General features: G+C 46.8%; 2 protein-coding genes across 2 annotated transcripts; both read left to right on the forward strand.

Moving 5' to 3' along the window:
* Window positions 1–6,359: 6,359 nt before the first annotated feature.
* LOC310933926 (methyltransferase-like protein 27) lies at window positions 6,360–8,999 on the forward strand (the record flags this gene model as incomplete). Its single annotated transcript, XM_083897496.1, has 5 exons — window positions 6,360–6,461; window positions 6,642–6,770; window positions 6,852–6,987; window positions 8,582–8,674; window positions 8,773–8,999. 5 exons carry the CDS (start codon window positions 6,360–6,362, stop codon window positions 8,997–8,999), a joined length of 687 nt encoding a protein of 228 aa, XP_083753622.1.
* A 2,150-nt stretch (window positions 9,000–11,149) lies between these two features.
* sncga (synuclein, gamma a) lies at window positions 11,150–13,868 on the forward strand (the record flags this gene model as incomplete). The annotated part of the gene is made up of 5 exons (XM_083897497.1): window positions 11,150–11,270; window positions 12,523–12,564; window positions 12,652–12,779; window positions 13,092–13,118; window positions 13,809–13,868. The coding sequence occupies 5 exons, from the start codon at window positions 11,150–11,152 to the stop codon at window positions 13,866–13,868; spliced, it is 378 nt and encodes a 125-aa protein (XP_083753623.1).
* Between the last annotated feature and the right edge of the window lie 1,260 nt (window positions 13,869–15,128).

The raw sequence follows: 15,128 nt of genomic DNA on the forward strand, positions 1-15,128 counted from the left end.
ATTTCATTCTATCATTTTGGAAAAACATATTTTTTTAAAAAGTACTTTTTTTATATATATATTTTTCCAAAATGATTTGGCGACCCCCAGAAAGCATCTGGCGACCCCAATTGGACCGAGATGATTTCTTGGGGGGTCGCCAAATCATTTTCGGAAAAATATTTAAAAAAAAAAAAAAAAAAAAATGTTTTAATATTTTTCTATGATTTCATTTTATCATTTTGGAAAAAATATATTTTTTTAAAAAGTAGGGTTTTTTTTATATACATATATATATATATATTTCTATGATTTCATTTTATCATTTTGGAAAAAACATTTTTTTATATATTTTTCCAAAATGATTTGGCGACCCCCAGAAAGCATCTCGCGACCCCAATTGGACAGAGATTATTCCTGGGGGGTCGCCAAATCATTTTCGGAAATTTTATTTTATTTTATTTTTTTTTTTATATTTTTCTATGATTTCTGGGGGTACTCTGTGAAGTACTCTGTGAAGTACTCTGTGAAGTACTCTGTGAAGTACTCTGCCTGGCGGGGTGCCAACATTCACGGTGAAATGTACATGGGACCTTTAATAATAAGACATTCGATTGTAATTATCGCATTATTACATTTATTACATCCACTATTAAATAACATATTTCAGCTTGTTTACGAACATTTTAACATTTAAAGTAAGCTCATATATAAGCACTTAGACCCTAACTTAACCCTTAAATAAACCCTTAAAATTCCAATAATTTACACTTTAATGAAATTGAAAATCTAACTGAAACAAACATTTAGCGGAGGATGATGTTTGGGGTTTAATGGAAGCTTGGATGAAGAAGGACGTGTAATTAAGATGTTTGAACTGCAGAGGGCAGCATTACATCAGGCCTCATTACTGCCACCTGCAGGAATGTTCAACACGTCCTTTGATCTCCTGTGACATCATCATATGTCGGTCAAACCATGATTGACCTCATCTGTACTTTGTTTACAAACAATAGAACATAAACACAGTCTTCAGGTTTGCTGGCTGAAGCCGACCTGGAAGGAGCAATACACTGATCGGCCACCAGAGGGTGGCTCTCACAGTATGATGCTGTTACATTCACACGCAACACGTCAACAAATAGATTCACAGGAACAATAATCAATGACAGATCAATGATGGACGCTTCTCAGCCCACGCAGGAAGTGACGCCTGGGCCACAGGAAGTGACGCCTGGGCCGCAGGAAGACGTTTGCAACACAGAAAATGGCAAAAAGGCAGACGTAGAACCTTCAAAAGATGAGGAGGAGGAGCCTGTGGCAGCAGAACGCGAGAGCAACGAGGAGGCGGAGTTACCAATGATCGGACGTGAAAGTAATCTAACGCAAAACACCAGTGAAGAGGGGGAGGAGCCTATTTCCAGTGCCAAGTTGATCCGCAAAATTATATACAAAGTAAGAGCGCCAACTCGTGAGGGGGAGGAGCTAAAATATGTCTCCAAGTTTATCCCCAACATTGTTTATGATTTGTACGAGGAGACAGGAAGTGGCGTGAAAATGAAACCTCTGAATTATTTGTGGGAGGGGCCTGTAGCGGCAGGAAGTGGAAGCTACCAGACGCAAGGCGTGAAAACAGAACCTGCGAAATGTACGGAGGCGGAGCCTGTTGTGACAGGAAGTGGTAGCGACCAGACGAAAGGTGTGAAAACAGAACCCGTGAAATATACGGGGGCGGAGCCTGTAGCTAAAGGAAGTGCTTGCTACCAGATGAAAGCTGTGAAAACAGAACCCGTGAAACATACGGGGGCGGAGCCTGCTGCGACAGGAAATGGTAGCGACAAGACAAAAGGCGTGAAAACAGAACCCGTGAAATATACGGGGGCGGAGCCTGCTGCGACAAGTAATGGTAGCGATCAGACAAAAGGCGTGAAAACAGAACCTATGAAATATACGGGGGCGGAGCCTGTTGCAGCAGGACGTGGTAGCGACCAGATAGTTGGCAAAGAGGCGGAGCCTGCAGTGATAGGGGAAGAGAACAATCCGATGCCAAACGCCAACGTGAAACGTGAGGGGGAGGAGCCTGAAACCAGCGAGAGCGAGGCTCTAATTTGCGACATTATGAAGACGATAGAAGAGTTCGGAAACAGGAAGCTGTGTTTGCCCGACATGAGCAGCTTCGAAGACAGTCCTGACGTAACACAAGAGGAGGAGGAGGAAGAGGAAGAGGAGGAGGAGGAGGAGCCTAAAGTCCGCGTCACATGGTGCTATAGAGTGACAGGAAATGAGAGCAATGTCACAATAAAAGCTCCGATAACAACAGGAAGTGAGAGTTATCACACACAGAACACCAACATGAAACCAAAACAGGAGGAGGAGCCTACAGATATGTGGGCGGGGCCTGTGGCGACAGGATGTGACAGTTATCGGATACAAAACACAAACATAAAACCAAAACAGGAGGAGGAGCCTACATATATGTGGGCGGGGCCTGTGGCGACAGGATGTGACAGCAAGCAAAGGCAAAAGACAAATAGAATAAAAAGTTTGAAACAGGAGGAGGAGCTTAGTTACACAGCCAAACTGATCAGCAAGGTTATGTATACGAAGAGGGAGGGGCCTCTGGCAACAGGAAGTAAGAGCAGCCAGACACAAATGTCCAACATAAAAGCCCTGAATCCCGAGGAGAAAACGTACGTTTCCACCTTTGTCCCCGAGATTGTGTACGATTTATACGGCGAGGCAGGAAGTGTCGGCGGACGAAGTCAGCAGCAGAGCGCCAATAAAACGCTCCTGACACATGTGGCGACAGGAAGTCACGGCAAACAGCAAAGGCAATTCAGATACGAGAAGAAGGCGGAGCCTGTGACAATGACACATTTAAGACTCGAGAAGAAGGCGGAGCCTTTGACAATGACACATTTAAGACTCGAGAAGAAGGCGGAGCCTGTGGCAATGACACATTTAAGACTCGAGAAGAAGGCGGAGCCTGTGACAATGACACATTTAAGACTCGAGAAGAAGGCGGAGCCTGTGGCAATGACACATTTAAGATTCGAGAAGAAGGCGGAGCCATCGGCGACAGGAAGTGAAGACGTTCAGATGCAGGCCTCCAAATTGAAAGTTGCGATACATCAGGAGGCGGAACAGCCTAAAAGCAGCGGCAGCGACGGCGAGGGGGCGGGGCTTTTCAGGTTTGACGTCAGATTAACGGCGCTAACGTGCGACATCGTGAACGCGATAGATGACTTTGGCAACATGCAGCTAAGTTTCCCCGATCTCAGCTGCTTTGACAGCAGTCCTGACCGCAGCCAAGAGGAGGAGCCTAAAGCCGGGGGAAGTGACATCACTGCCATAATAAACGCTCCGACATATGAGACGGAGGAGGAGCCTAAAAGCTGCGTCACATGGACAGGAGCTAAACTATATGAGAGGAGGGCGGAGCCTCTGTCTACAGGAAGTGTGAGATACCAAACTCAAAATGTCTTCCAAAGAGTTCAAAAACGCGTCAGGATGCTGGAACCTGTGGTGACAGGAAGTGAGAGCAAACAAATACAAAGTGTCAGAATAAAAGCTCCAAAACATGTGAGGATGGCGGAACCTGTGGTGGCAGGAAGTCAGAGTCTAGAAGTTAAAAGTGCCACAATAAAAGCGCCAATATATGAGAGGAAGGAGGAGCCTCTGTCTACAAGAATAATAAGACACCAAACTCAAAATGTCTTCCAAAGAATTCAAAAACACGTGAGGGCGGCGGAACCAGCGGTGGCAGGAAGTGAGAGCGACCAAATACAAAGTGTCAAAATAAAAGTTCCCAAACACATGAGGGCGGCGGAACCAGTGGTGGCAGGAAGTGAGAGCAAACAACTACAAAGTGTCAAAATAAAAGCTCCAAAACATGTGAGGGTGGCGGTGCCTGAGGTGGCAGGAAGTGAAAGCAACCAAATACAAAGTGCCAAAATAAAAGCTTCAATGTATGAGAGGAAGGAGGAGCCTCTGTCAACAGGAAGTATAAGACGCCAAATTGAAAATAAGTTCCAAAGAGTTCCAAAACATGTGAGGGTGGGGGGGCCTGAGGTGGCAGGAAGTGAAAGCGACAAAATACAAAGTGTCAAAATAAAAGCTCCAAAACATGTGAAGGCGGGGGGGCCTGAGGTGGCAGGAAGTGAAAGCGACCAAATACAAAGTATAAGAGTTCCAAAACGTCTGAAGGTGGGCGTGTCTGAGGTGGCAGGAAGTGACATCAGCTGGGATAAATTCCTCAAAATAAGACCTCTGAAATTTATGGAGGACAAGCTTTCGTATCTTGCCCAACTGAGGAGGCAGAAGAGGGAGAAGGAGACGAGTGAGACGAAGAAGAAGAAGAAAAAGAAGAAGAAGAAGAAAAAGAAGAAGAAGAAGAAGAAGACGAGGTGGTGGTGGAGTCACTTTTACAGCTGCATCAGCAGACACACCTCCAGCGACTCAGAGGACGACACGGACACGTAGGACATGAAGATCCAAGATACACCACAACTGTATAGCTAGATGATACTTAGCACATGCTAGTGTTAGCTTCTTCTCTGTTTGTATCTTGGCAAATCATTTGTTGCTATTTCATTAAAGACACTGACAGAAGAAAATGTTCTTGACTTGTGTCGTCATTGACTAATTGTTTTTGACGCCATCTTCAGATTATCCAGGTCACGGGAGGACGTTCTCCAGGTCTCCTCCCTGAGGAACATCATCCAAACATAAGGAGGAATCCTAGAGGAATCCTAGAGGAATCCTGGAGGAATCCAAGAGGAATCCTAAAAGGAATCCTAGAGGAATCCTACCCAGATGTCAGCAGTGGTGTCAGGGAATCGCCCTGTGGAGGAAACATCTGTGTTCATGATCTCGTTCTTTCGGTCTTTCTCCAAAGATCATGACCATCGGTGAGGGTTGGGATAGATGGACCTTCTGGCTTCACTCCCTCTGCACCATAACACACCTCATGGTCCTCATCACTGCAGTTTCTTCCCTGATCCACTTGTCCATCTCCTGCTCCATCCTTCCCTGAGGTGAAGGTGAAGGATCCTCCCTTTTCCAACTGAGAACCAAGGCCTCAGACGGAAGTTCTGATCTTCATCCCAAACCGCTTCACTCTCACCTGAATGAGCTGAAGCTAAGAAGACCACGTCATCGGTAAAGTAGAGACGAGATCCTCCTGCTCCCAAACCAGTTGGGTTTTTGAATGTTCTGACTTCCTGTTCTTGTGCGGCACTTCCTGTGTTTGTTTCCTTCACCTCTCTGTAGTCAGAGCGACTTTTCCTTCATTAAAAACCTTGTAAATCTCCACAAAGATGTTGTGTGACAACAACAACAACAACTATCCACAACTCAGTCTAACACTGACAAACACACACTGTTTAAGATCGTTTACTGCCCTCTACTGGCTAATAGTACACTACATGTGCTTTGTGGACTTGGAGAAGGCGTTGGCTCATTTCCCTCAGGCTGACCTGGGTTAGGGCTCTGGAAACCTCCATCAGGGCCATTTAGTCCAAAACACTCTTGGATCAGTTGGATCATGTGTTCCAGGTCCACTCCAGGTCCAGGTCCAGGTCCAGGTCCAGGTCCAGGTCCAGGTCCAGGTCCAGGTCCAGGTCCAGGTCCAGGTCCAGGTCCAGGTCCAGGTCCAGGTCCAGGTCCACCATGAGGGCTGATGTGCGGGGGTTTTCTCCAATGTCATGGAGATGTCACGCCTCTCGGTGAGTGACAGTTAAGAGTTATGAAAGAATGAAATAAAACTCCCCGTCTCCCAGGCCACGCCCCCTCATCATCTCAACCATAGATTTATGTTCCACTGTCAGTGATAGTGATGTGGACATGTGACTTCCACATGCGTGAGGACACATCCTCAGTGTCTGTTGGATGGGGGTTGATACCTCCTGAGCCCCGAGGGTCAAACTCTGTCCAAACATGATCTTTAGGTAAAGCTGGTCTTTGGTCTTTGGTTTCACTCACTTCTTCTCCTGCTCCTCACACGACAGGTAAGTGGTCGTTGATTCATAGATTCAGTTTGATTATTAGAGTAAATCAAGCGTCTGTTGTCGTCGTCGTCATTGTTGATGGTTGTTTGTTGTCAGGAATGAAGGAACTCCTTCAGTTTGTGATGCTTCTGACATGTTTTTCAAAGAAGAGTCAAGTGTCATGTTAACCATAGATCTGTGGATCAGATGCACCCTGGGTAAATTACCATGGGGGAACACACAGCTCCTTATATGGACATCCTGGGGCTGCGTTCACACTAACGTGTCGTATCCACACCCTCTTTTCTTTGTGTTGAGTGTTTATCAGAGCACACACACAAGAGTTAACGTCTGTAATATGGTTTGTAGACACGTTGAAGCTCCGCCCCCATCATGACGGACAGCATCGCGAGAGCAGCTTTCAAACGATCCAAAGATCTGCATCTGGAAGGTCAGATGCAGATCTATGACACCTGGGCAGAAAACTATGAAAAAGTGAGAGTTTTTACCTCGACTGTCTTCAGACTCAGGTCCTGAGTGGAACGGTCCAATTTGGTCCACTTTGGTCCACTTTGGTCCACTTTGGTCCACTTTGGTCCACTTTGGTCCACTTTGGTCCCCTTTGGTCCACTTTGGTCCACTCTGGTTCACTCTGTGTTTGTTGTCTTGAAACAGGACACCTCAGTGATGAAGTACAGATCTCCACATCTGGCCGTCAGCTTCCTGTGTGAACACTTCAGAGGGCGTCCTGAGGACACTGTGGTTCTGGACGTGGCCTGTGGGACTGGATGGGTCGCTAAACTGGTGAGACCAGAGTCTGATGATGTCACAGCAAACATGGCTGACATGACTTTAAACCTGTGTGTTTCCCTCTTGTGAGTCCAGATGAGTGAAGTGGGCTTCAGACACTTTAGTGGAGTGGACGGCAGTAAAGGCATGTTAGAGAAAGCTGCTGAGACCAAACTCTACCAGGACCTGAAACTGGCTCTGCTGGGACCAGAACCACTGCCTGCACCACCTGGTACTGGACACTCACACACTTCACCAACACTTCACACTCATTATTTACACTTTACTTTCACCTTAAGGGCGTTTCACTCACTAACTGCTGCTGTTCTACAGTCATCTCCTTTAGGGGGGGGAACCAGGGCGGAACGACAAGAGACTCAGTGATGTGGTAGAACCTGAGCAGCAGGTTTAGGGGGAGGTGAAGATCCTTCACTTTAGAGAGATAAAGTGAGATCAGAGTGAGGTTAGAGTGAGATTACGTGTAATCAGGTGAGATTAGGTGAGATCAGGTGAGATTATGCGAGATTAGGGTGAGATTACGTGAGATTAGGTGAGATCAGGTGAGATTATGCGAGATTAGGGTGAGATTACGTGAGATTAGGTGAGATCAGGTGAGATCAGGTGAGATCAAGTGAGATCAGGTGAGATTAGGGTGAGATTACGTGAGATTACGTGAGATTAGGTGAGTTTAGGGTGAGTTTACGTGAGATTAGGGTGATATTAGGTGAGATCAAGTGAGATTATGCGAGATTAGGGTGAGATTAGGTGAGATTAGGGTGAGATTAGGTGAGATTATGCGAAATTAGGGTGAGATTAGGTGAGATTAGGGTGAGATTAGGTGAGATTATGCGAGATTAGGGTGAGATTACGTGAGATTACGTGAGATTAGCTTAAATTTCTGTGAAAAGACAAAAAATAAAACATCACTAAATGACTCCTGCGCGACCCGTAAAGGCTAACCTCTAACAAACCTTAAACTAACCTTAAACTAACCTTAACTAACATTTTAACACACAGTCAGTTTTTATAGAAACAAACTAATTCTGTTTCATTTTATCTTCAGTGATTTAAACTGAGTTCAGACCTGATTTAATCTTCATCATCTTCATCTTCTTCCTCTTCTTCCTCCTCCTCTCCCTCCTCTTCCTCTTCTTCCTCCTCCTCCTCCTCCTCCTCTTCCTCCTCCTCCTCCTCCTCCTTTTCCTCCTCCTCTTCCTCCTCCTCCTCCTTTTCTTCCTCTTCTTCCTCCTCCTCCTCTTCCTCCTCTTCTTCCTCCTCCTCCTCCTCCTCCTCTTCCTCCTCCTCCTCCTCCTCCTTTTCCTCCTCCTCTTCCTCCTCCTTTTCTTCCTCTTCTTCCTCCTCCTCCTCTTCCTCCTCTTCTTCCTCTTCTTCCTCCTCCTCCTCCTCCTCCTCCTCTTCCTCCTCTTCTTCCTCTTCTTCCTCCTCCTCCTCCTCCTCCTCCTCCTCTTCCTCCTCCTCCTCCTCCTCTTCTTCCTCTTCCTCCTCCTCCTCCTCCTCTTCTTCCTCTTCTTCCTCCTCCTCCTCCTCCTCCTCCTCCTCCTCCTCTTCCTCCTCCTCCTCCTCCTCTTCTTCCTCTTCCTCCTCCTCCTCCTCCTCCTCCTCTTCCTCCTCTTCTTCCTCCTCCTCTCCCTCCTCCTCCTCCTCCTCCTCCTCTTCTTCTTCCTCCTCCTTTTCTCCCTCCTCCTCCTCCTCCTCCTCCTCCTCTTCTTCCTCCTCCTCTCCCTCTCCCTCCTCTTCTTCCTCCTCCTCTTCTTCCTCCTCCTCCTCCTCCTCCTCCTCCTCCTCCTCCTCCTCTTCCTCCTCAGAATCTTTTGACGTGGTCATCATAGCAGGAGCTCTGGACGCTGGTTTTGTTCCGGTCAGTGTGGTCAGAGAACTGTGTGTCGCTGCCAGACCAGGTCTGTTACACCGTCAACAACAAGAGCAGCTGCACACAGGAAGTCAGTGTGTAACAGTGTGTAACAGTGTGTGTGTGTGTGTGTGTGTGTGTGTGCAGGAGGCTTGGTGTGTCTCTCCAGAGGAAACCACACAGGAAGAGCAGCTCAGGATTATCATCATGATCTGGAGAAAGAGCTGCAGCTGATGGAGGACGAGGGTCTGTGGAGACGAGTGGGAATCAAACAGTCGGACAAATACATGACAAACCCACACCAGCCTGCAGGGGGCGACGAGGAGGACGCGCCCTACATCAGTGGGACAGTTTACATATACCAGAAATGCTGAGTCATCATCACACAGTGACTCAGCACAAAGTAAAGCTTCGCTCTGTCAAAACAACACGGCCGCTCACTCTGCCACACCAAAGACTACTGTGACACAAAGTGACCACACGAGGCAGCAGTACAACACACACACACACAGACACACACACAGTCACACACACACACACACACACACACACAGTCACACCGACACACACACACAGTCACACACACACACACACACAGACACTAACACAGTCACACACACACACACAGACACACACACACAGTCACACACACACAGACACACACACACACAGTCACACACACACACACACAGACACACACACAGTCTCACACACACACACACACAAACACACACAAACACACACACACACACACAGTACATTAGCATGTAGCTGCTGGATTCCTCACACAGGTGATTCAGAGCGAGTTGTTCAGTCGTGGTGATCACATGACATCATCACATGACATCATCACATGACATCATCACATGACATCATCACATGACATCATCACATGACATCATCACATGACATCATCACATGATGTGACATCAGCTGGTGTGTGTTTTCTTCTTGTTGTGTGTTAGTGTGACAGAAGATTGTGTTTTGATGAAAACATGAAATAAAAGATGGATTCACTGTGTGTGTGTGTGTGTCTGTGTCTGTGTGTGTGTCTGTGACTGTGTGTGTGTCTGTCTGTGACTGTGTGTGTGTCTGTCTGTGACTGTGTGTGTGTGTGTGTCTGTGTGACTGTGTGTGTGTGTCTGTGTGACTGTGTGTGTGTGTCTGTGTGTGTGTGTGTGTGTGTCTGTGACTGTGTGTGTGTCTGTGTGTGTGTGTGTGTCTGTGACTGTGTGTGTGTGTGTCTGTGTCTGTGTGTGTGTCTGTGTGTGTGTGTGTGTCTGTGTGTGTGTCTGTGTGTGTGTGTGTGTGTCTGTGTGTGTCTGTGTGTGTCTGTGACTGTGTGTGTGTCTGTGTGTGTGTGTGTGTCTGTGACTGTGACTGTGTGTGTGTGTGTGTGTGTGTGTGTCTGTGTCTGTGTGTGTGTGTGCATGTGTCTTTGTGTGTGTGTCTGTTTGTGTGTGTGTGTGTGTGTCTCTGTGTGTGTGTGTGTGTGTGTGAGTCTGTTTGTGAGTCTGTGTGTGTGTGTATTGATCAGTTGTGTTGCACTAACAGTTCTCCCCTAACGTCTCCATCCTGGAAAACAACCAAATGAAAGTGGATCTAAAAATAGACGCGCCTGTGTGTGTGTGTGTGTGTGTGTGTGTGTGTGTGTGTGTGTCTCTGTGTGTGTGTGTGTGTGTGTTTTGCTGAGTCAGGTTCCTGTCAGAACAGAGTGTGTGTGTGTCTTTTGCAGACGTGCTAACTGCCACAGTATCTGTTAGCCGCTAAAGTAGCTTTTAGCTGCCACAGTAGCTGCTAACTGCCACAGTACCTGTTAGTCACCACAGAGGGCGCTGTCTGCAGCCGGACTTAAAGCTGCAGTAAAGCTCGTGTTTTCGAGTCGCGTCACTTTTTACGAGCTAGCGGCCGACGCGGAGCCGATGTCTCCGGGCGACACGGACGCCGTCGCGTGACGCTTTGATTGACGCTGTTTCGAAAGTGACGTACTGCAGCTTTAATGGCGTCATCTGGAGTCCGTCAGACGCACGTGGACACGCCCACCACGTGATGTCACCAGGCCACGCCCCCCACCCACGACAGCTTATTTACGATAATTAGGGTTAGAGTCAATTATACGTTCATTCATTCATTCATTCATTCATTCATTCATCTCTACATCACTCGTTCACTTCTTTCCTTCTTAGTTTGTTTCCAGTTGCTTCTTCTAAATTATTCTCTCCATCCTTTTCCAGGAAAAGCTCCCTCTCTCTCTCTCTCTCTTCACCCCTTCACTCTCTCTCTCTCTCTCTCTTCACCCCTTCACTCTCTCTCTCTCTCTCTCTCTCCCTCTCTTCACCCCTTCACTCCCTCTCTCACTCCCTCTCTCTCTCTCTCTTCCATTAGCAGGAAGAACAGATCGTTGCAGACGAGAAGAGAAGACGGAGGCAGACGAAGCAGAGGAAGAAGAAGAAGAAGAGAGAGAGAGAGAGACACCGGGCTAAAGGAGAAGAGATAGAGAGAATAAAAGACAGAGAGAAGCATCATGGACGCTCTGAAGAAAGGATTCTCCATGGCCAAAGGAGGAGTGGTGGCCGCCGCCGAGAAGACGAAGGCCGGCGTGGAGGAGGCGGCGAGCAAGACCAAGGAGAGCGTGAAATATGTCGGTGAGAGGACGAGGGAAGGAGGGAAGGAAGGAAGGAGGGATAGAAGGAGGGAAGGATGGAGAACAAAATTCAAAAAGGTCTCAGGTTTTTTAAACTACACAAAAGAGAAAGAAGAAAGAGAGAAAAAAGATGGAGGATGAAAGAAAAGTTCACTTTAATTAATGAGGAGACGAGAGGACGAGAGACATTCAACACCAGAGTGAGAGAGAGAGAGAGAGAGGGAGGGAGGGAAGGAAGGAAGGAAGGAAGGAAGGAAGGAAGGAAGGAAGGAAGGAAGGAAGGAAGGAAGGAGGGAAGGAGGGAGTTATGAATTATTAAAATCTCAACAACATCAGAGATGATGGAAGAAAACTGCAATTCATGATGACAAAGAAGAAGAAGAGATGATGAAGGGATGAATGAGGGAGGGAGAGAGTGTTCACCACAGGGGGCGCTGTCTGCAGCTGCAGTACGTGACTTCTCCTGTTTCACTCTGCGTCTGAAGAAAGGAAGAAGCTGCTAAAGTAGCTTTTAGCTGCTACATTAGCAGCTACAGCGTGTGTTAGCTGCTACATTAGCAGCTACAGCGTGTGTTAGCTGCTACATTAGCAGCTGCAGTGTGTGTTAGCTGCTACATTAGCTGCTACAGCGTGTGTTAGCTGCTACATTAGCTGCTACAGCGTGTGTTAGCTGCTACATTAGCTGCTACAGCGTGTGTTAGCTGCTACATTAGCAGCTACAGCGTGTGTTAGCTGCTACATTAGCAGCTACAGTGTGTGTTAGCTGCTACATTAGCAGCTACAGTGTGTGTTAGCTGCTACATTAGCTGCTACAGCGTGTGTTAGCTGCTACATTAGCAGCTACAGTGTGTGTTAGCTGCTACATTAGCAGCTACAGCGTGTGTTAGCTGCTACATTAGCTGCTACAGCGTGTGTTAGCTGCTACATTAGCAGCTACAGCGTGTGTTAGCTGCTACATTAGCAGCTGCAGCGTGTGTTAGCTGCTACATTAGCTGCTACAGCGTGTGTTAGCTGCTACATTAGCAGCTACAGTGTGTGTTAGCTGCTACATTAGCAGCTACAGCGTGTGTTAGCTGCTACATTAGCAGCTACAGTGTGTGTTAGCTGCTACATTAGGCAGCTACGGTGTGTGTTAGCTGCTGTGAGCTCTTTCCCAGCTACCGTAGTTAGCTTAGCCTTAGCCCCAGGAGTCCGAACAGTCACGTGACTCTGATGATGTCATCAGTGAGCGGTTTCTTGTTTCTTTTCTTCAGGAAACAAGACGATGGAGGGCGTGGTCACTGGAGTCAACACAGGTAAACAAACTGCAGCGCCCCCGGTGGTTGGACGCAGTACGAAGACGTGCCAACATTTTAACGCAGACCGTTTTTTTTTCTCTCCAGTCGCTCAGAAAACGACGGAACAGGCGAACGTCGTCGCCGACACCGCGGTTACCGGGGCCAACGAGGTCGCCCAGGCAACAGTGGAGGGGGTGGAGTCTGCAGCTGTGGCCAGTGGATTCGTTACCACGGTGAGTGATGTCACTTGACCACGTGTCACGTGACACGTGTCACGTGACCACTGCTGTGGACAAAGTCAAGTACTGCAGCATTAAGATTATTATTATTTTTATAATAAGTTTTTTTTAAAATATCATTTTCAAACTTTTGACGTTTTAAAAACAGTTTTTCATCAACGATACGTTCAGTTTCATTTTGTTTGTGTGTAGAATTCAGTGACCTCTAGTGGTCAAAGTGCAGATTACAACCAAACTAAATACTTTTTAAATAACTTGAATTTTCTTGTCTTTACTCATAAATGTCTGGTGATTGGCTGAGGACAGGAGGAGGCGGGACCGGTGGCTGAGGAGGTGCCTGATTGGTTGGGGGGTGTATGAGGGGGCGGGGCATGTTTGAGTGACACACTGACTGCATGGCTCGATGCTTGCTGCCTGAGGTCGTGAGTGAATTTGTGAATGAGTGATTATTGACGTCGTAACAAAAACATAAATAAAAACGTTAAATTTGACGTTATTTTGTCTGCGTTTAACAAACATCTGGAAACGTTTAGTTCAACGTTTGTGTTTAATCTTTACTTTTAGCTCGAGTTTAATTTCGAGCTCAGTGTCGACGAACTCTTAGTCAAGTTTACGTATCGTTTCCAAACGTTCTGATTATCTCTTGGTTACTTTGTAGCTAACTCTTAGCTCTTAGCTAACTTTAGCACCATGTGGCTAAGCTTCTGACTAACTCTGTCCTGTCATTGGCTGTGTCAGGTTTGGGGGCGGGACTAACCTCTTTTGCTCTCTAATGTTTCGCTAACCTGTTTCCTCCAGCTTCACTTTTCTCTCGTGTGATGGTTTTAAACGATGAGTGTAAATAAAGATGGACGACAAAGCACCTGGATCACCCCCTGGTGGCTGTGTGCAGTATCACGTCATAAGCCCCCCCTCCCCCCTTCAGTTTATCGTCTTTATTTACAGTCAGCGGTTTGTTCAGCTTGATTGTGGGTGGAGTCTGGCGATGGTCATGTGACCTGTGCTCCTCCCCCTCCCCCGCAGGCCGATCTTCCACAGACAGAAGCAGTCGCAGCAGATCAGACAGAAGCAGTCGATCAGTAGGTGAGTTCAGTCAAACAGGAAGTCGGTGACTTTAAGAGTCAGCTGATGCTTTTTTCTTCTTCTCTTCTTCAGAGTCCATGAGTCGACAGTTTGACCTTTGACCTCCACGACGTCTTATTTAACCTCATTAACCAATAGAAGCTCTTGCATTCATGTTGCTATGGTTACACTGTGTCTCTCACACACACACACACACACTGATGCTCTTGATGGTGATTGGTCGGTGTGGAATGACATCATCGTTCTACGCTGCATCACATCAAGTTTTCCCAGTTATCTGCTGCTGCACTGACTCCGCCCACAAACACACGCCTGTAGCCTTTAACATGCATGATGCTTTACACACACACACACACACACACGCGCACACACACACACACACGCACGCACACACACACACACACACACACACACACACACGCACGTACACACACACGCACGCACGCACACGCACACACACACACACACACACACAGTAAGTCAAATAAAGTTGTTTAAACAGAGCTGCTCTCGTCTGTATTCAGTTCTCTTCTCTGACCACCAGAGGGCAGCACAGTCCCTGCACATGTTTATGTTCATGGTGTCACATGACAGAGAGGATGATGATGACGATGATGAAGGTGAATGTTTTTGAATAATGTTGATGCTGCTGCAAGGGATTGTGGGACGACATTGTCTCCTATTGTTTGGTGTGAAATATCAGTGTGTCCTTTCACAAAAGACACACACACACACCCACACCCACACCCACACACACCCACACCCACACCCACACACACACACACCCACACCCATACACACCCACACACACACACATTAACCGCAGTTCAAAACTTAGTCCTAAACTTAACTGAACCTGTTCCTCAGAAATGAGCTTCTGCCTCATTTCATTGTTTATGACACACACACACACACACAGACACACACACACACACACACACACACACACAGTGTCTCTCTCAGATTTAAAGGTTGACTCCACAAAAAGACCTATTTGTCTAAACACTGAATAAATAAATGTAGCATCTTATTATTATTATTATTGTTATTATTATTATTATTGTTATTATTATTATTATTCAAACAGAAACAATTATATAACTGGACTGACTCGATCGTTACTTAGCAACACAAACAATGAGTCTGTGCTGCAGCTGTTTATCTGGTTTTCTGTTATAAAGGCGTGTGTTCACACACACACACACACACACACACACACACACACACACACCTTTGCTCATCTGCACAAGTTTTTTCATA

Source organism: Microchirus variegatus, assembly GCF_963457635.1.
Source record: "Microchirus variegatus genome assembly, chromosome: 11".
Taxonomy (NCBI): Eukaryota; Metazoa; Chordata; class Actinopteri; order Pleuronectiformes; family Soleidae; genus Microchirus; species Microchirus variegatus.